This window comes from Pogona vitticeps, chromosome 9 (genome assembly GCF_051106095.1).
Source record: "Pogona vitticeps strain Pit_001003342236 chromosome 9, PviZW2.1, whole genome shotgun sequence".
Lineage (NCBI taxonomy): Eukaryota > Metazoa > Chordata > Lepidosauria > Squamata > Agamidae > Pogona > Pogona vitticeps.
The window spans coordinates 411,429-432,453 of NC_135791.1; the positions used below are offsets into that span (position 1 = coordinate 411,429).

The 21,025-nt window shown below is 58.9% G+C and overlaps 1 protein-coding gene across 1 annotated transcript; it reads right to left on the reverse strand.

Moving 5' to 3' along the window:
* Window positions 1–93: 93 nt before the first annotated feature.
* Window positions 94–10,815, reverse strand: ZC3H12A (zinc finger CCCH-type containing 12A). The gene is made up of 6 exons (XM_072979593.2): window positions 10,399–10,815; window positions 9,250–9,839; window positions 3,646–3,785; window positions 2,970–3,204; window positions 2,686–2,792; window positions 94–2,548 (listed from the first exon to the last, which is right to left on the reverse strand). Exons 2-6 carry the CDS (start codon window positions 9,828–9,830, stop codon window positions 1,551–1,553), a joined length of 2,061 nt encoding a protein of 686 aa, XP_072835694.2. The 5' UTR covers window positions 9,831–9,839; window positions 10,399–10,815; the 3' UTR covers window positions 94–1,550.
* Between the last annotated feature and the right edge of the window lie 10,210 nt (window positions 10,816–21,025).

Sequence of the window (21,025 nt, forward strand, 5' to 3'; positions counted from 1 at the left end):
TCCTCCCCCCACCTGGCCAGGCTTTCCTCTGCAGCGGCAGCCGAGCCCCAACCCTGGAAGGACCCGAAGAAGACGAGGACGAGGACAAGAGGAGCAGCAACAGGAGCTTTTTATTGGTGCAAAAGAATCATTATTGCTTTAGCAAGAGTTTTCTCTTGAAAAAGAAAAAGAAAGGAAAAGGAAAGTGTTCAGGGATTTATTGTCCCAGCTTTCTTTTTTTAAAAGTCAGCCTCCAAATTAAAGGACTGCAACTCGGGCCAGGATAGAAAATTATTATTATTATTTTTAAAAAAGCAACATCACCATAGGAGTGCTTCTATTAAAAACAGAAGCTTTCTATTAAAAACCATTATTTCCTCTAAATTACGAAATGTGCAAAGTTATAAGATTAAACACTCATTAAAAGAAGCATTTTGCTTACTACCATGAAACATCACGGTTCTGTGATGTATCCTCGTTAACTAGGCATACAAGGTTTTCTTGGTCCGCATGGTCCTTGCAGCACATGGTGCTGGCTCGGCCGGTCAGGTTCCTGGCAGCTGGGGCGGGGCAGGGCGTGGGGTGGGGGTGAGGTGGGGAAGGGAGCCCAAGAGCGCCAAGGGGTTAGGAGTAGGGGACCCACACGCCCTGCTCCTGCCTTGGCCATCTGCCCTGGACCTTCTCGGCTTCAACCACGGGATGGACTTCTTAAGAGAATACGTAGCGTATACAGCACGATACAATATGCATCAACCGATCAACTGCGTCTGGCCCGCAAGTGAATCACACGCTTCCTTTGGGAAGGGCAGGATCCAGTCTCAGTTGCAACAGATTCATTACCGAAAGTTAAAGGCTGTTAAAGGCTGGACTTACCAGTCATCAAGACTGAGCCATCAGAGACAGAGCATAAATGACATGCCATCTCTCCCACCCCCACCCCCCCGCCGGAGAGACACACCTTCAGGCAGTGGCGGGGCAAGGATTGAAGCCCACATGTGCCACTTTGGGAAAGGGGGCAAGTGCCAATTTTCCACCCCCAAGACTCTCAAGCAGCAGCACAGACCCCTAGAAAGGTCACAAGATGGGAGCAAAACAATGGGACACCCCCAAGCTTGGCAGTGGCCGGGGCCCTCGTCCAATTCTGGGAAACAGGTATGGCAAGTGTGTGTGTGTGTGTGTCTTTTGGAGTGGGGGCTGCTCTTGATGACAGACTCCCTCCCCCCTTCCTCCTCTCAGGGAACTCACGAGGATGGATGCCCATCAGGGCAAGAGGCAGGGACCAGCAACACAGGGTTGACTTGTGCCGCCTCTGGCTAAAAAGCCTTCACACAACCTTGGTACCATCAGGGTTGGCACAGAAGGCCAGGCTGCTCTGCACATGGGCAGGGGGCCACAGGAGAGACAGCCCCAGACCCTTCAGGCACCCGCCTGCCCAAACGACACGCAAGCCCCCGGCAGGTGCCCGCCTGCACACGCCAGACTTCAGCAGGAGCCTCAGGGAAGGAGTGGTCCGGCGAGGGCGAGGGGAGGTCTCGCCTCCGGCACCATCGGCCGCCAAGTCTCTCTCCGCTTCACACCCGTGGGTTCTGGGACTTGTAGGCCAGGATTTCGGCTGCCAGCTGCTGCGGATCCAAGAGCTGAGGGAAGCGGTTCATGACGGCATCCACCAGATTCGGGTGGAAGATCCCACACAGGCGGACGCGGACGTTGGCGCGCTCCTCGGCAAAGCGGTCCGGCTTGGACCAGTGGCAGGACGAGGGGGATGAGGAGGAGGAGGGGGAGGCGTCGTAAGGCGGCTGTGGGGCTCTCGGCAGGTCCCTGGGCGGCCCTGGCGCAGGCCCAGCGTGGTAGGGCTCGGACCAGAACTTCTGCCCGGGGTCCAGGCGAGCGTCGGCTGGGAGGCCGTAGCCTGGGAAGGAGCGAGGAGCCGCTCTGGCCGGGGGCAGGTCTGGACTATATGCCGGGAAGCCAAGGCCAGAGGCCGAGGGGGGCTTGGGGTACCCCTGCGGTGGGAACCGAAGGTAGCCCTTGGAATCCAGGCCGGGGGGCATCGGGTAGGCCAGGCCTGGGCTGCCCCCCCTGCCCAGGGGCTCCGGGTGCGGGTGCCGTCCGTGGCTGGGCCACATCTCCACCAGCTGGCTCTCGAGGGAGCCGAGGCCGGAGTCGAGCTGCTCCTGAGAGCTGCAAGCCAGGGAGTCCGCGTAGAGAGAAACGGGGGCCAGCGGCGGCGGCGGCGGCGGCTGGTACCATTCGCTCGGCGGGTGGCCGGCGCTCTTCTTGCCCTGGGCGCCGGGAGCGTGGCCGGCCCCTTTGGCTTTAGGGCCAGGGCTTTTCTTCTCAGCCAAGGCCTTGTGGAGGGGAAGCTTCTCCCCCTCGGGGGCCACACAGCCCAGGAATTCCCCCTGGGAAGGCCGCCGGCCGGACCGCTCCTCTTTGGGGACCGGGGCGCCCCGGGTGGGCGAGAGCCTGGCGCTGGCCCGGAGCTCGTCGGCCACCGAGCGCTGCTGGTGCTGGTGGAGCCGCTCCGGGTGGTAGTACTTGCACTTGAGCCCGTAGGTGCATTTCTTGCCTGCAGGGGGGGGGGGGGAGAGAAAAAAAGCAAGTCCACGAGAGGAGAGGAGGGGAGGGGGGGTTTATCACCTCGCCACTTGGTGATTCCCTCCCCCGGGGGGGGGGGGGAACGGGGAACGGGGAAGCCCGGCTCACCGTAGGGGCAGTGCTGCGCCTTGTGCTCAGGAGCCAGCGGCTTCTTTCGGAGGAAGTTGTCCAAGCTGGGCCCATGGCGCCCGAGGGGGTCATCGGGAGGCATGAACCTGAAGGAAACGGGCCCCGGGGACCATCAGGACGCCACCTGGTCCTCCCGGATCCCACCCCCTCCAACAGACACCCCCTTCCCCACAGACACCGCAGAGCCACAAGGAGGCCCAGGGTCTGTGCAGCCCCCCCCCGCCACCTCCGGCTCCCGTTTGGGAAAGCCAGAACCGACGTACTTGTCGTTAACGAACGAATACATCAGCAAGCGCTCTTCGATGAACTTCTTCCACTCGGGCCGCTCGGACTGCAGGTCCCGGTAGGTGTCGTTGGAGACGACAATGCCGTCGGACTCACAGGCCAACTTCACGATGAAGCGGTCGTCGTAGCAGACCACCCTCTTGCCCCCCACCCTCCGAGAGGGTGTGAACACAACGATCTTCCGCTTCTCAAGGTCCCGGAGAATGTGCTGGTCTGTCGGGAAGAGGCGCCAAGGCCACCCGAGGTTTTAAGAGACTGATGGCAAAGGGGCCTCGCTGGGGCTGGGGCTGGGTGGGGTGCTTGGGTGGTGGGGAGACCAAGAGACACGGCAGCAGACTGAGACGGGCCGCCCCCATCTTTCCTTCCAGGGAGCAACACGGGACACCATGTCTCAGAACAATCGCGACGGAAATAGTGTGGGGGGGGAGGCTTCTGGCAGTCGTTCCAAATTTAACCGCCCGCACCCCATGACCCTCCTTCTTGCTCCCCAACATCCCCCCCCCCCCGTATTCCCACCAACACTGAAGTACGAAAGCTGGAGGGGATTCAGGGTGGAAGGAAGATCATTCTAGAGGAGGGTGCCCCGACGCAGCGGCTGAAAGGCACCCACCGGCTACACCCGCCGGCCAGGCCAGCAGAGGCTCAACCCTTTACCTGTGATGGGAAAATCCGGCCTGGGCTGTTCTTTCCTCCAGGACGGCACGAAGACTGTGATGTCCGTGTGCCCTCGGTCCAGAAACCAGTTCACCGCCAGCAGGATCCCCCGGCAAGAGAAGACGTCTCGGTCGCCATGGCTGCAAAAGGCAGAAGGACCCCCGGGTTCAGCAGGCTGGGTGTGCCACGAGGCAGCGCCACGGAAGGTGCCGCCTCAGCCCCCAAGGATGCTGTGCGACCTTCAAGGAGAGACTTTGCCTCCAACCCCAAACCAGGAGGGGTCGCTACAAAGACACGCTAACTGGCCTCTTCTCTCACGAGACACACCAGGCAGGCTGGTCTGCGCGGCTGCCCGACTGCGAGTAACAAAAACGATTATTCCGAGGGCACAACAAGACGCAATGGGCCGCCTTCGGCTTCAGCCAAAAGAGTCCTTCTCTCACAAGCAGAAACGGTGGCTTGAACACCTCAGGGGGTCGTGGCGGGTCACCAGGACGCTTATTCAAATGAGCCAGAAATTACGAACAGCGTTTGTCAGTTGCCTGAACTCCCACTCAAGCTACAGAAAGCTTTGCCCACCTTTCAGGACTGGAACCCCTTCCTGGGCAGAAGGAAGGATGGGGTTGGGGGTGGGGGTGGGGGTGGAAGTAAGAGAGGGGGGGCAAGGGGCTGGGATCCTCTGGCAGGGCCGTTCCGGTGCCTGGAGGCAATGGTGGAGAAGCCCAGGAACAGGGAATGTCCCATGAGAGAACGACGTCCAGAACGGAGAGGCAGAAACCAGCCGGCCTCGGCCTGCTTTGTCTCCAGGCCTTCCAGCTCAGAAACATCTGGGACTGGCCTGCGTTACCGGCCTCTTTTCCTCAGCGACCCTCAGGACAAGAGGCAGGAACCGGGATGGCTCCGGAGAGAGGGGCGAAAATGTGGCTGTTGAATAAATGCAAAACCAGCGAGCCTTCCTGAAGACAAGGCTCCCGAGTGAGGAGCCAGCCTGGAGGGAGACCTTCTCCCGGCCCTCCTCCTCCTCCTCCTCCTCCCCACTTCCCGCCCCACAGGGATCCTCTCCTGCTCCAGCTCCTGCTCCCCTCCCCTCCTCCACCCACCCACCGCTTGGCCTGCTCTTCTCTTCCTGCACGAAATCACCTCCTCTCCTCCTCGCCAACGGGGCTGTGAGTTAATATGCAACCCCAGCCTTGATAACCTGCCCTGTTTGGTGGAATAACATCAGGAGGGCGCCTGATGAAACCCAGCGCGGATCTGCTGTCACGGGGGGGGGGGGGGGGAAGGGGACTTCCCCTGGCAACTCAGGGCAGGCTCTGCCTGCCGAGAAACTTCCCTTTCCAGGTGGTGCTGCTCTGTTCCTGCCTGCATCACAGGGAAGGAATCCGCCACACCCCACCGAGACCTTTCTCCCTGGGGCTCAAGGTGATGGGTGTTCCCACGGAGGAGGAGGAGCCCGGTTTCCCAATCCTATTTACACAAAAGAAACTGGTTTGACTCCGAAGGAGGGCTTCAGCCTTGGGAAAGGTGAAGAGCGGATTCCTCCTGTCCACACGCAGGGTGCCCTCTCTTTCCTCTGGGTGGGAATAACTCCCGTGCACCCCCCCAACACCACCCCCCTGGCTCTCCCACAGTGCTGGATCTGACCAGGGGCCGGCAAATCTACGCTCCCCTTGGAGTTCCCTTAGGCAGTGAAATCCGTTGGCCTGTCCCTGAGATGCTCCCTCCGCTTCCACGGGGACACACGGGCCAGGATGTGTGTCCCACCCCCACCCCCACCCTGCTGCTGGGAGGGGGGCCCTTGCAGAGAGCCGGCTCCTCACCTCCCCCCCAGCCACCCACTCCAATGCTGGGGCAGCACAGCTTGCTCACGCTGCCCTGGGAGGCCATCCGCTCCAGTCAGCCCTGCCCAGGCCCCGGAACACCGTTCACTGACCTGGTCTCACTACTGTGCAAGAGAAAGCAACTTCCCGCATCCCACCCCCCTCGGTTTGCTTGCTCCTTTGCAGCTTTCCATTCCCCCCCCCCTTTAAGGAAAACTCTTAGGAGGGAAGCCGTGGGAGGCCCCAAGCACGAGGGGGGCTTCCTGATGGGCAAACTGCTGTTTGTCAGTGGGACGAGCCGTGGCCTCAGGGCGGACTGCCCCCCCCCCGGCCTGGCTACCGGTTGGGGAGGCTCCGGGCATGGGTTTCCTCCTTTGGCAGAAGGGGGCTACAGCAGACGACCCTCGGGGGGGCCCTGCCAACCCTACAGCTCTAGGATTCTGTGAAATCCCCAAAAGATCCTGTCGAAATGGTTCTCCAAGTGCCCTCTCAAAGTCGCTAAAACTCCCTTCCAGGCATCAGTCGAAGAGTCGTCCTGCCCATCTTGGTTAAAGTGTACCGATCCCGGAACCCATCCAATTTTTAAAAAGTACTGACCCATCTTTCCTCAACTGGACCAATGGGTCTACTCTAGTGGGAACTACGTTACTGTATTTAGCCTTTTTTTTTTTTTTTTTTTTTTACAAGTAACCTCACAAGACCTTTGCTATGGAGACCCAATTCAAGCCCTCTGAACACAGGACAGATTCCCTGTCCTTCCTAAAAGGTTTAATGGAGGAGGGGGGGAGGAGGAGGGGGGGGACCAGCCCTCCCAATGGCAGGAAGGGAAGGGTTAGGGGTTCTCCTAAGAGAGCTGTTGGTTGCCCGACAGGCAGGGCACCAGGGAGGTTCTCTCTCTCCCGCCCCCCCCCCAACAGCTCCTCCGCCTTATAAGGAGGCCTCCTTGAAATGGGGCCTTGCAAGCGCAGAGAGAAACAGGGGATGGCCTCCTCCTGGCTCACCTCCCGAGGCCGGATCCTGCACTGGCCTGGCTTCCACTCTGCACCCAGACGGAGGCCTCTGCCCCACTCTCCCCAGGTCCAAGGCAAACTAGGACTTATTTTCTACACAGCGGAGGCGCGTGGGAGCCGCCTAACTTCTCCCTCCGCAAAACCCCCCTGAAACAAAGCTTCCTGAAAGCTGAGGGTGGAAAGGTGGGGAGGGTAAAGCATGCACACCTGAACCCCCCCCCCCCGCCCCGGCCCGGTGCTGCCGAACTCAGCCGGGAGACAATCCCTGGCAAGTGCCGCAAGGCAAGTGTCGAAACCCTGACTTCCTCCGGCCTTCCTCCTCCTCCTCCTCCTGGGCTGGCTCTCTCCCACCAGACAGAGAGGCCGTGGGGGGGGGGGGCAGCCGCCGGGTGGCTGGATGGAGGGAATTTGCATGCTGTTCCCCGCAGCCACCCTCTGCCGGTGGAGTCCCCGCAGCTTGTGAGGAAAGGGCCGGGGATGAGGCAACCCCTGCGAAAATTTCCCTTAGAAGGAAGTGGCGGCCAAGTCGGCTCCCCACACCCCGGGCCAGATTTGCATACGGGCGGGCGGGCGGGCGGCTTGCGCGTCGCATCCAGGCGAGGAGGAGGAAGGAGCGCCTCCTTCGCCACTCCACCTATGCCGGAAACGGCCCAAGAAAAACCCCTCCTGGCCACGCTTTGGGAGGGAAAGGGGGGAAAGGCAGAGCCAGCCGTCTCCCTCCCTCCCTCCCTCCCGCAGATCCTCAAAGGGGCCTGGTGGAGATCTCCTTCTGGCAACCCCAGGGGGAGTGTGTGGGGGGGGGGGCTGGGGTTGCCCTTCACTGAGAGAGAGAGAGAGAACAGAGGGGAATGGGGGGGGGCTTTGCCCTTTGGGGGGTGGCAGTGGTGGCACCAGCAGGCTGGTTCAACGCTCTGGGGGAGGGCAGGGACCCCCTTCTGCTCCCTCTACGAGGTGCTGCTGCTGCTGCTGCTGCTGTTGCTGCTTTTATGGGTTAGTTGTTTAGGATGTTTTACAAAATCCAGTGTGTTTGGACAAGTTAGGACGGGGGCAGGAGAAACACCCACAGAAAAACGCCTGCCCTCCGATCACCCCCACAAGCTGCTAATGGCAGAAGGCGGGCGGGCGGGCGGGCGAATTCTCGAGACAGCCACTCCCAGCTCACATCCCTTACTTTGGGTTTCTTAGAAGGGGAAAAAGATGTATTTCTACAAACTGCCTAAATAAGTAAAAAGGAGACAGAAAGAGCTTCCAGGCGTGTCAACAAGGAGTGCCCTGCACGCCGAGAGGCTCTTATACCCATGGGTGCATAACGTTCCTCGTGTTCACAAACACTGGGCAGCACCTGAAAGCAGGCAGAGCAACTAACGTAGAGCCGCCCCCATGTTCAAAAGGACCTGTCAAGCGGCTTCCTGAGGCGTGTGCGCACGTGCGCCCATTAGGTCGCCTGCCACCCACAGAAGGATGGCACCTCTGCCCTCGGGTGGCTCCAGAGCTCACTGGCAGCTTCCTGTGCCCTGCCCCAGGAGAGAGAGAGGGGGGACACACACCCCAGAATGGAGAACCAGCCCTCTGTGGGGACCTCACCTGCCAGCCCCTTTCCGGCCCAAAGCAAGGCAGCAGCCCTTTGCTCAGCACAACTCGCCCCTGGCCCCGTCCCCCCCCCGTGTCCCCCACCTCTCCCGGGGTCCTCTGAGCAGGGTTGGGCGTCCAGCAGGGGCCCTCCAGGGCAGACAGAAAGCCTGGGGAATCCAGACTCTCACACGGGGTGAGAGGCTTGCGGGAAAAGTCAGGCCAACCTTGGAGGGTTCACCAGCCTGCCCTTGAGCAGCTGGTGTCAAATGCCAACCCCATCGACCCCCCCCCCGAGGCTGAAAGAGGGTCTGACCCCGTCAGGCAGCAGGCCTCGGCAACTGGCAGAGACCAAGTCCACGGCAAGGAGGCCCCCAGCTTGCACCTCCACACAAGCCGAGGCCTCTGCGTGTTGCACAACCGCGGCGCAGAGGAATGGCCCAGCGCTCAAGAAACCAAGCCTCTTCCCCCGGGGCTGAGACGGGCGTCTGGCAGCAGCAGGACATGTCCCGTCCCGAGGCATGCCGGTCGGTCGGCTGGTGTTCTGGGAGTATCCGACGGGCCCCCCTCTGTCTGCAACCTCAGGGTTGCCACCCCCTAGCAGGCAACTAACTTCCCAGAGGAAAGAGCCGGACAAGAATTCCTGCCCAGGCTGGATCCAGGAGACGAAAGCTCCCTGGCACAGGGGTGTCCCTACGGCCACCCCACAGCCTGTTTCTCTTAGGGCCGCCCCACAAGCAATCCTGGCATCGCCCTTCACCCTGTCTTCACCCGGTCGGTCTCCAGTTTCCCCCAGAGCTCCTGTGAGGTTCATACCCATCTCCGAGGGGGCTTTGACCGGGCCACCACGATTCCCCAGGAATCCCTCCCTCAGCCGGATCATCTGGGCCTCAGAGGTCCTTGCCAGCCACCTCTCAGCCACCTTTCAGCCAACGGAGGGCCCGCGGGGGCTGCAGGCCACCCAACCTCCCACCGCATGAACGGTGTTAGCCTTTAAGGTGCCACAAAACCCTCTCCAGCTCATGCCAGCCATGAACCGCCTCGGGAGAGAAGCGTGTCCGGTCACCGCTGAGGACGCCCACAAAAGGCAGCTGCTCCCATGGAGCCTAAGACACGGGCCAGAGGCCACCTTCCGCTTAAAACATGCTCTCCCCGCCCCTGCCCCCAAGGCGCACACGAAGAGAGGAGCCATGGACGCACCCTACCTCATGGCCACGTTGCTTCCATCGATGACGATGGGCCGCAAATTCCCGGCCTCCTTCCCCTCTGCAGGCAGGCTGCCCGAGGGGCCCCGCTTGGCCATCCCTCCCCGGGGAAGCAGCGGGGCCTCCGAGGTCTCCAGGGGGCCGTCGGCGGGCTCCTTCTCCCCGGCCGCCACGCCGTGCCGGACCAGCTCCCCGAGGATGGTGTTGGTATCGGCCCCGGTGCCGTGCTTCTGGAGGACCGCCAGGATCTCCTTGGGCGAATAGCCCAGCTTACGGAAAAAGTCCACTTTCATCTGCGCCTCCGGGTGGTCCTGCTCCCAAGCGCGCCGAGGCTCCGGCTCGCCCTCCGCGCCTTCCTCGCCCTCCTCGGGGCCCTTCAGGCTGAGGTAGCCGCTCTCGAAGGTGTCGCTGGCACCGGCCTCCTCCTGCTCACTGGGGCACTGGGCGAAGGGCGGTGGCTCCTGCCAGCCTGGAAACCCCTTGGGGGGCACCGACCCCCCTGCAGGGAGGCTGTCCAAGTTCATGGTCTCCTGGGGGCCCGGCGGGCAGCGGTGGCAGCAACCGGGGGGTGCCTCATTCATGCCCAGCCCCTACAAGCAAGAGCAGAGCAGCCCTTTTGAACGGGGCCTGCCAGGGGAGGGGAAGAGGAGGGGGGCCTTCGCCCGAGGAGGACCTGCTCCTCCTGCCCCCCCCCCCCCAAGGAGGAGGCCCTGAACCCAGGGCTTCAGACTCCCGGAGGAAGACCGGAGGGTGGCCTTCCGTGGATCGGGGCCTCGGGAGCGGGCGGGACTAGATGGCCGCGAGGGCCCCTTCCACCTCGAGCCCCCGGGGGCGGCCTCCCCATCACTGCGCCAGGCCCCGGCCCCGGAAGGCTGCGGCCCCCGGCCTCCCCGGCCGCCGGACACCCGAGCCCTCACGGCCCGGCCCGGCCCAGCACCCGGTGAGCCGCTCCGTGGGCTCGGGGCTGCCCGAAGGGGCGCCAGCCGAGCCCCGGCGGAAGCGCTTCTGCCGACCCGGAGCGCCTGGGCCGGGACCGGAGCCAGCCAGCCAGCCAGCCAGCCAGCCCGGGGGGGGGGCCGTGTCGGTGTCCCCCTCCCCCCTCCTCCTCCCCCTCCTCCTCCCGGGGGATCCCCGCCCGCCTCCGCTTACCGGGCGCTGCCGGCTCCGAAGCGCGCGTCTCCTCCATGCCGGGCCGGGCCGGGCCGGGCGAGGCGGCGGCGGGTTCTTTATAGGGCGTCGCCGAGGGGCCGCCACCGCCGCCGCCGCCGCCGCCGGCACCCGAGGAGGAGGAGGAGGCGGAAAAGCCCGGCCGCCCGGGGCGGAGCCGAGCCGGGGCCGCCCCCGGAAGGCTGGCCCGCCCGCCAGCGCCGCGCCTTTCCCGAGGCCTCGCGGCGGCGCTCCGGCTCCCCTCCGACCGGGCCGTCCGCGTCCGCAGGGCCAGGTCGCGCGAGGGGAACCGGGCCGGGCAGCCGCGCCTGGCGGAGCGCGGGGGCCGGGGCGCTTCGAGCCGCCGCCCGCTGCCCGCGCCCTGCCGGGGACAAGGCCCGGCGTGTTGCCGGTTACAATGTGAAACCAGGCGGGGATACAGTAACTGCCCGAAACCCTTCAAAGCGGCTGTTAACCGGGGAGGGGCGTCACCTCTCTCTCTCTCTCTCTGCCCCCCCCCCCGCTCCCGGTCGAAAGCGCCTCTCTCTGCAGCCTGTTCAGTTGCTCACAAGGCGGAAGAGAGCAAGGAGGGGGGGGCGCGCAACTTTGCCTCTGGTGGAAGGGAGTTCCACAGGCCAGGAGCAATTCTGGGCTGCGGCTGAATTGCAGAATAGGAAGCCGTGTCAATTCCCCCAGAGCGACATTTACCCTGAAAGCTGCCCAGTCTTGGACTTCAGGCCCCAAAATAGGGGCAGGTCAGCTCCCTGCGGCTTCTGCGGGGATGAACCCAAGACTGTTGCGGGTATCCATCCTTCCCACTTAACCAGCCTGGGAAAGGCCTTAACGCCAAATAATTGGAAGTCCCTGGGACGTGTCTTTATGCCAGTTCATTTTGCTGTCCTTGGTTAAGGTTGCTGGGCTTTTTATTGTTCAGGTTTTTAATACAAACGTTCTGAAATTCTTGGGGGATGAAAGTCACATCTTGAAGGGGGGGGGTCGAGGGTAGAATGCCAGGGCAAAAGCCACCATCCAGAGGGCTGGGTGCAGGTGGGGGGGACGGCCTGCAGGCATAAGCCCAGAGTGGGAGAGGCCCGTGGGGTTGGGGGTGGGGGGCTCACCTGCTGTCTCTGGCTTGCCACCTCCTAGCCTCCTCCTTGGTGCCTCCTGGTGTTTTGGGGGGAACCTTGGGAGTTCGCTGGACGATGCTCCGGCCGCTCAAACACAAGCCCCCCCCCAGTGTTTGAATACCTTTTGCCCCTCCGGAGCCTCTCAAATGGGTCCCCAAGAGCTGTGGGCGGCTCTCTGGCTGCCTTGCCTTGGGCACCTGGCTTTCACCTGTGCGAGGTGGCACCTGCAGGGGCAGGTTTGCCATCCTGGGAGACAGACGAGGAGGGCTGGAGCAGAGGGAAGTCCTGCCCGGGAGGGAGTCAGGCAGGCTTGTGTGTTTGTGTGTGTTTTGCTTTACAATTCCAGCCTGCAGGCGGTGGGCTCTCTGTATCCCCAGCCCCAGCCGTGCTTTTCCTCTCTCCCTTGCCCAGGAGGTCTCCAGGGGTGACCAGAGTCCCAGCGGCTCCCTTGCCAGGCCAGCCCCTTTGGCACCTGGACGGGGGGGGGGGTGAAGGGTTGCTGCAAGAGGGCAGCTGAGCGAGATGGCCTGGATGTGGGGCAGCAAGCGTGCTCCGGGAACACCTGGCCGGTAGGCAAATCAGCTTGTGCAACGAGGAAGATTTACCTGAAAGCGTCTGAAAGGAACTGGCGCTGGGCGGAGAGCTGCCTCTCCTTCCTGGTTTCCCCAAAGGCCAGGCTCCCCTCTCCCCCCCCCCCCGCTGCCGCCCCTTTGGTCTCCCTCCTTCCGCCCTGCTTGGCTTCCGACCCTGATGCTGTCGCTGGGGAGAGGAGGCGCAGCTGCCTCTTGGTTCTCCTCGGCCTGGATTTCTCCTGGCACTCTGGGAGTGTGCTTTGGGCTTCATGCAGAGGCAAGGCGGATTCCCTGGATCAGGGCCCTGCCTTCCCAAGCCATCCCAAGCTCCATGACTGCCCTTTCACCCTTAGGAGAGGGGAGAGAAGGATGTGGGAACTACGGGCATCCTCTCAGTGACTGGCAGAGGCAGAGGGGCAGAGGAAGGCTCTCTTTCCTTTCCTGAGAGAGAGCGCCTTGTCAGGCTCAGCAGCGGCCGACCAAGGGTGGCCTCTCCTTTCCCCTTTGTGCTTGCCTCTCATGGCAAGTCTGCTCAACAAGGCAGTGTGGAAATCCCCTCTCAGCTGTTGTTGTGTGTGGGAGGGAACCAAGGAGCAAACCACACGGTTGACAATGATGAGGACGTGGACCCAGGGAGGGAACAATTCAGGGCACAGGGAAAACCAGGGCAGCTTTTGGGGAGGAGGGGGGTCATGGGCCTAAGGCTGTGGGCATGGGAGAGGTCCTGGGCCTCCCTAGTCCGGCCCTCAAGACCCAGATCTTGCTCAGAGCTGTCGCCTCCCCTCCCTTTCCCTTCATGACTCAAAGCCAGTGTTGTGGTTTGGGTAATGTTGCGCTAGAGTGGAGGAAGCATATGCAGAACGTTTAAATAATAATAATAATAATAATGAAAGTGTGTGTCTTTCAGAGCCATGGCTCCAAGAACAGGAAACCTAAACTTGGTAGGCATACTCAGGAAGCCTTAGGGGTGTATGTCCATGGAGTGTGTTTGTGTTTAAATGCATGGGTGAGTTTTTAAATTAATGCAACTCTGCCAGTGTGTTTGAACCCCTTTCAGTGCCACTTCCAGTCATTAGGTGCCAGGCTTCCTGACCAGGACATAGGCTTGCAATTTCCAAGCCAGGATGAAGTTACAGGTCTGCACTTCATCCCTCTTTTGAGACAGCTGCCTTTCGGAAGCACGGGATGTAGATCTCTCTCCCTCATGGATGTTCGTCGGGGCGTACCACGCTGGCAAGCCATCTTAGGCATCTCACCACCCAGAAGGCTTTCATTCAGAAGGGGCACACACAATATGCCCAACTGGGACTTTGCACTGGAATACCAAATGCAGGACTGCTTGTGACTTGTACAGAGGTGCACAAACAGCCAAAGGGGAATTTTGAATAGCAGGCTGGGTCTCGTTGCCAGTTTGGGTTGAATGAGACAGGGCATCAGAAATGAAATCAGAAATCTGTTTCTGCACACTGATCAAATGGGTTGCACAAAAGGCAGGAAGAGAAAACAGATCTCCCTGGGGAAAAATATATGTCTAAGGGACAGCAATCATTAAAAGCTAACACAGCCCTTGTTTTTCATAGACAAGATTTTGTCTTGTTTTTAGGACGGTGTCACTTGGGTTCATGTGGAAGGGCTTGCAGTGAAGTGAATGGATGTCTGTATGTAAAAGTCCACACTAAATACTGTACACAGTTTGTATAAATCTGTAGCTGAATATTTCTCTGCAATTGTCTGAAAAGGTGCATTATAATCTACAAATCAATCTGTTCGATTCCCCCCAAAGGAGCAGCATGACGGTGGTGCTTGTTTTTCCTCCTGTCTTCATGCAGTGATGAGAAGAGCCAGAAGGCGGCTCTGCCTGGCCACGCTTCCTTTTTCTGCTTTCCCCTGCTGATGCTGCCAAAGCTAGCAAGCCAGGGGTTTCAACAGCTGGATGCTTTTCTCGCTGTCTACCTTGCAACAGATCTTCAAGGGCATGGTGTCAACCAGAGGTTGGCTGAATTGCCCAGAGGTCACAGCAAGATTGCAGCCATTGGCTGGACCGTCCCTTTCCCAAAGTCAGGGGGCAAGAGGACGGGGAGGCAGGAGAAGCCTGGATCTCGAAAGGAGGAGCTGGGGACCAGGACTGGGTGGGCCCAAAGGAGGGGGGGAAGCTTTGGAGGGAGAAGGGAGGCTGGGGAGGGTTATGAGTTGGGGGGAGGTCAAGGGCAAGGGAGCAGCGGGGAGGCCATTTCTGCTTTGTTCCCCCCCAACTCTTTCATCTTTCGCCACCACCACTGCAGGAGCACCCCTTCTCCCCCCAAACACCCCTTCTGCTCCCCGACACACACTCGCCAGCAAAGCAGGACAAAGAGGAGCTCCCACCAGCCCTTCACTCCCTCCAGGGATAGAAAGAGGCGCCTCCACTTCCTAGCTAAAACTCAGAACCATCAAGTGCCTGCTTGGGGTTTGGCCCTTGGGCACCCCTTTGCCAAAAAGACCCCCTTCAGAACCAGAATGAAGTGAATGGCCCCTCATGAAACTCTCTGGGAGCAAAACAGTCCAGGAGCTGTGGATTTCACGTACTTTGGAAAAACAAGCAGACCAAAACCCTAATCCATCCTCAGGACTTCGGGGCCATGTTGAGTCTTTTTGATTCTTTCTGTCGTTGTCGTTTAGTCTTTTTGTCGTGTCCGACTCTTCGTGACCCCATGGACCAGAGCATGCCAGGCCCTCCTATCTTCCACTGCCTCCCGGAGCTGTGTCAAATTCATGTTGGTTGCTTCGATGACACTGTCCAACCATCTTAGTATTTTTCTTTGCAGCATCGGACTTTCCTTTCACTCCCAGGCGCATCCACAGCTGAGCGTCCTTTCGGCTTTGACCCAACCACTTCATTAGCTCTGGAGCTACTTGTGCTTGTCCTCTGCTCTTCCTCAGTAGTATATTGGACGCCTTCCGACCTGAGGGGCCCATCTTCCAGCATCATATCTTTTAGCCTTTTGCTTCTGATCATGGGGCATTCTTGGCAAAGATACTGGAGTGGCACTGCCAATTCCTACTCCAGGTGGATTGTGTTTAGTCGCAAGTCTCCACTATGTCCTGTCCGTCTTGGGTGTCCCTGCGCGGCATAGCCCATAGCTTCTCTGAGTTACTCAAGCCCCTTCGCCACGACAAGGCAGCAATCCGTGAAGGGGGATTCTTTCTGTAGCAAGAATCAAATGGCTTTTTAAAATGAGCGCGGGAGAGGAGAACCCCAGCAAAGCTAAGTAATCTCTCAACCGGCTTCAGGATAGTGTTGAAACTCCACTGAAATGGATCTACAAGCGATAGCTAGGAAGAAGGGGGGGGGAGAGGGGGGGTGACAGGCACGCAGGAGAGGGCCTAATCCTGCATTTGCTTGGCATCATGGCCAGCTGAATGCCCTCATGGGAAGCCTGCCAATGGCATGTCAGGGCCAAAGTGCCCCACTGCCATTCTTGCCCAACTGGACATGATCTACCGCCATCCGGACCAGTGGACGGTCAGAGTCCCCCACCCCCTTGAAGAAGAGAATTCTAACTTTTGGGAAAAAAGGACACGATTTGCAACAGGGACCTACATAGGTTTCCCTACTTTCCTTTTCTTGTGCTGAATCCCACCTGCCCCTTTGACGCCAGTTTGGAAATAAACTCTCTGCAGCCATTTGCAGTCTGTTTCTTTTCCAGCTAATGCTAGCATTAACAGGATTTTGAGATATTTGAGCTATTAAAGGACTGGCGTCTCTCTCCCCCCCCCTTTCTTTCTTTCTAACCCTTGCCTCTGCCCCAGTGGGTTTCTGAAGTGGCTGAATAGGGATCTGGACCGAGACCTCCCGAGTCCTTTTCTGAAACATGATCCCCACTCTCAGGCTGGCTCTGAAAACCCAAGTTTGAAATAATAACAGGCAAAACTTGGGTGGTTCTCTTTTCCTTCCCCACCTTTTCCTTGACACACATGGCTTCTCCTTTTTACGGAAGGGACTTTTTCCTGTCCCCTTGAATTCTTTATCTACCACAGCTTTTTATCACCACAAAGACGTTTTTCTTAAAAAGAAAAAAGAATACTGAAGCCGGACTGCAGCTGCTTCCGTGGGCCAAAGCAGACGGGGTAATTTCAATATAAAGCAAACAAGTAGCCTTTTAAAATTAAAATAGAATGTGTGTCCCTTTCCCTTTTTTAAAGGTTTCATGGAAGGCACAAAGATGAGGAAAAAAGCATTTAGCAGGAGCTGACATTCAGTGTCTAGCAAAATATAAACACAAGGAGGCCTGGAGAGAAAGTGGGTGGGTGGGAGATGGGGTGGAGAGGAGGAGGGGACGGGATGGGAGGGGGGGACGTGGAGGCATCCCTTGCAGTGCTGGCTTTACAAAGCGAGCCGCCCCCCCCCCCCAGCCCGGCCAATCATGCCTGTGCCGGTTTCGCAGGCAGGGCTTGTGGTCTAAGCCGGTGAAAGGAGGAAGGGGGAGGGTGGTTTGTAGAAATTAGCAAAGTGCCCTTATTTCAAGGGTTCAGGAGTGCTGAGGACCCTGTGCTCCCTGAGCAGCCTGGAAAGGTGCCCCCTGAGTAGGGATGTTTCTTGTTGGGCACTACAATGCTCATAATCCCCAGGCTGCTATAGTTCCCCAAGCCAAGTGCTTGGTGCCTGTCCACCTGGAGGCACCGCCCTGCCCTGTGGCATGGCTGTAGGACGGATGGCACAGCCCACCTGCCCTTTTTGGCCACCCTTTTCTTCTCCAGGGTCTCTCAGGGAAACCCTCCTGGCAGGGCCATGGTCCTCCCTGTGCCATCACATCGCTTTGGACATTTGGCAGCCCAGTGAATGGATGACGAAAAGGGGAGAGAGAGGGAAGGAGGGAGATATTCCCCCCCCCACTCCTCCAAAGGGCATTGCTGAAGGTCAGGGACATCCATCTGGGACAGGGAGAGAAGCAGAGGGGGGTGGGGGGCATCCTTGCCATCCCCCCTCCCACTTTGTGGGGAAAAAGAGAGAAAGAAATAAGCTCATTCTATTTGCACATCTAAAAACACTTTATTGAAGGCCTCTCTTTTAAGCCACTTCTCTTCCTCCTGCCCCCTCATATTTTATCTTTGGAGTCCCTAACTGTGTGCAGAATACCAATGGCCTTGCCAGGGTGAGTGGAGGGAAAGGCTGTGCAATAAGCCAGGAGGGGGCCTTGTGCGTGCGGGGGGGTGGGGTGGAGAGGACATGCCAGTGTGCCAGGATTTCATCCTGCAAGGCCAGAAGGGGCACCAAGCAGCAGTGGGCACTTGGGAAGAGAGCCGTGTGTGTATCTCACAGAAGGAAAGGGAGGAGGTGCCGGGGGGGCAAGGGGTGTGTGTGTGTGGATGGGTGGGGGGCTAAGAGCTTGCCCTCCCACCCTGCCCTGTGGCTAAACTTTTGTGGTCACTGAAAGGGAAACCATTTCCCACCAGGGAACTAGAAGGCACTCCTAAACTGAAAACAAGGAATACCCAGGACGGTGTAGTTAATAGCGGGTAGACTGGCACTCAGGAGGGGTCTGGGTTCAAATCCCTGCTCGGCCGTGCAAGCCCTCTGGGGTGCAGAACTGGGAAAGGCACCCCTTCAAGATCTCACTTAGTTTACTTTGAAAGCCCTCTTAGGGCCGCCGTAAGTGGGTCCTGATTTGACGGCACATCACAGCAACGCACTGGGAAGTACAATATTCCAGCCCCTGACTCTGGGGTCAGCTTACCTGCGTGAAAGCCACGGGACTCCAAGCCAGCGGGGGTGGGGGTGGGGGGTGGGCAGAGGAGATCCCTGCTTGGAGGTCAGAAGGCCACCGTGCTGGTGGCCGTCCTTTTCTCTTCTGCTCTCATGTTTCAGGAGGAAAGGCCTCCTCCCTCTCCCCCAGATGGGATTCTTTGCAGCTGGATCAGACCAGCCCTCTCCAGGGAGAGAAGTTGCCATGGGGCAGAGGAAGGGAAGGAGGCGAGGGTGGGTCTCTGCCTGGCCTCTGAGGAGGCCCTGTTCAGGCACATCTCTTTGTGTCCCCGGGGACGGTCCCTCTGGCCATGGCCCTGAGCTGCTGTCCAGTTTCTTCTGATGTCCTTGGAAGGGCTTGGAGGGGATGAGATGTTCACCGAGCAGCTGACCATCGCCACCCTCCACACACACTAAGTTTCCATGGCAGAGTGGGGATTTGACTCTGAGTCTCCTTTCTGGCACTCCATCCATTTTGCCCTCCTGGCACTCAGGGCTGAATGATTAACCAGACTGAGATTTTAAGAGTGTTTCCATGTGAGGAGGCTGGAAAGCTTTGGGCAACTAATCTGCCTTTTTCCTCCTTAGCTGGTTCTCGGCAATCAGGAAAAATGGAGGCATTTCAAGGGGGCAGCCCTATTATCTGTTGCAGACAAAGCAGCAAATAGTGGTGAGGTGCCTTGAAGGCCAAGGAGTTTCATGCAGGCTGAGTAGGTGCCAGGCCATGCCAAGGTAGGTAGCCCAGTGGTAGGAAGCCGTCCCCATCGAGAGAACGAGGGAAAAGCGTACCCCAGTGCAGAGAAGCCACTGCTGAATCTGGGTTGGCAACGCATGCTGGCTTCCTGGGTTTGGCGGCCAAGCTCTTGGGGAAATGGAGGCTCCGAAAGGATTACTGGGATGCCTCTCAGCCACGCACCGTCTGCCTGACCATGTCCTGGGAGATGAGGATTAGCATTGCCGTTTTGCAGCTGGGGGTTAAGCTATCATCTTTGGCTATAGGCAGTGGGATTAGGGGCCTGTAAGAGGCCAAATCTGGACCTCTTGGCTCCAGACCTTCTGCCGCCATTGGGGTGCTCCATCAATGGGTTCTTCTCTCGTGGTCCAGACAGGCTCAAGACCTTGCAGCTCAGGATACCCACCTGCTTCAGGCTCCGAGGTGGCCACTGCATGGGCCCCAAGGGCAGAAGCACATGCCTTTCATATGACCCAGGCAGGGGGCCACCCAAAGGAGCCCCATTGCTTGGTTGGCTTATTTGGTTTCTATGCCACCCTTTTGACCCAGACTCACCCTGGGTAGCTTACAACACTGGCAATATGTGCAACACAAAAACGGAGGAGACAGGAGGGCCCCGATCCCCCTGACGGTGCATGCACTCAAACCAGTGGAGGACTGACCCCCCCCACCTCCATCTAGGCCAAGCGGATATTTGCAGCCCTCACGGTGAGCTGGCCTCCGACCTGCCTCTCTGCCTGTCTTCCTGGTCGGACGGGTTTTTGCACAAGGCACCCCAGCCCCCGAGAGCCAAAGAGAAATGAACTCAAATGAACTCCCCCTCATAGAAGACGACGAGGACAACGACGAGGAGAGATCACAGGGGGCAGCTGCCTGGGAGGCTCTGCATAGTATCTCGTCAGGTCTCCTGATCGAGATGCTCCCCAGAGAGGAGAAGGAAGCACCGATTCGTGCCCAAGGAGGTCAGTCAATGTGTTTCCAGAGGCATTTGCTTTAAAAGCATGGGGGTGGGGGTGGTGGTGGTGGTGGTGGAGGAGGATCTGGTCGCTTTTCTCAAGGCACAGCGAACCTTAACAGTTTAGTGCTTGTTATATGTAATCAACAAGCTGATCCCAACTCCATAGAAACCCGGTTTGAGGACATGCAAACTCCTCCGGTGCTAGGCACTTCCTAATGTCCACAATTGGGGCTTCCTAATGTCCACAATTGGAAGAGCCCAGTCCCTGACCCAGACGAGCCAGGATGCTTCCCTCCTCCTGTTTTCCTAAACGGATTGGTTTCAGGTTTTGAATCTCTTCCCCTTTCCTGCCAAAAATGGACTTGGGGTGGGGGCGGGTAGGGGTGGGGGATGGTCTAGCTTCTCACTCAGGACCATTTCAGAAATTGCTGGGCAAGACGGGAAAGACCTCAACCTGGTTAAGGCGGAGATTCCCCTCACCTCTCAGGAAGGAAGGGAGGGAGGGAGGGAGGGAGGAAGGAAGGAAGGAAGGAAGGAAGGAAGGAAGGAAGGAAGGAAGGAAGGAAGGAAGGAAGGAAGAGAGGGAGGGAGGAAGGAAGGAAGGGAGGGAGGGAGGGTGGGAGGGAGGGAGGGAGGGAGGGAGGAGGAGGAAGGAAGGAAGGAAGGAAGGAAGGAAGGAAGAAGGAAGGAAGGAAGGGAGGGAGGGAGGGAGGAAGGAAGGAAGGAAGGAAGGAAGGAAGGAAGGAAGGAAGGAAGGAAGGAAGGAAGGAAGGAGGAAGGAAGGAAGGAAGGAAGGAAGGAAGGAAGGAAGGAAGGAAGGAAGGAAGGAAGGAAGGAAGGAAGGGAGTGATAATGAAGGGAAGGAAGGCAGGAAGGCAGGAAGGCAGGAAGGCAGGAAGGCAGGAAGGGAGTTGATAATGAAGGGAAGGAAGGAAGGAAGGAAGGAAGGAAGGAAGGAAGGAAGGAAGGAAGGAAGGAAGGAAGGAAGGAAGGAAGGAAGGAAGGAAGGAAGGAAGGAAGGAAGAGAGGGAGGGAGGAAGGAAGGAAGGGAGGGAGGGAGGGTGGGAGGGAGGGAGGGAGGAAGGAAGGAAGGAAGGAAGGAAGGAAGGAAGGAAGGAAGGAAGGGAGGGAGGGAGGAAGGAAGGAAGGAAGGAAGGAAGGGAAGGGAAGGAAGGAAGGAAGGAAGGAAGGAAGGAAGGAAGGAAGGAAGGAAGGAAGGAAGGAAGGAAGGAAGGAAGGAAGGAAGGAAGGAAGGAAGGAAGGAAGGAAGGAAAGGAAGGGAGTTGATAATGAAGGGAAGGAAGGCAGGAAGGCAGGAAGGCAGGAAGGCAGGAAGGCAGGAAGGGAGTTGATAATGAAGGGAAGGAAGGAAGGAAGGAAGGAAGGAAGGAAGGAAGGAAGGAAGGAAGGAAGGAAGGAAGGAAGGAAGGAAGGAAGGAAGGAAGGAAGGAAGGAAGGAAGGAAGGAAGGAAGGAAGGAAGGAAGGGAGTTGATAATGAAGGGAAGGAAGGCAGGAAG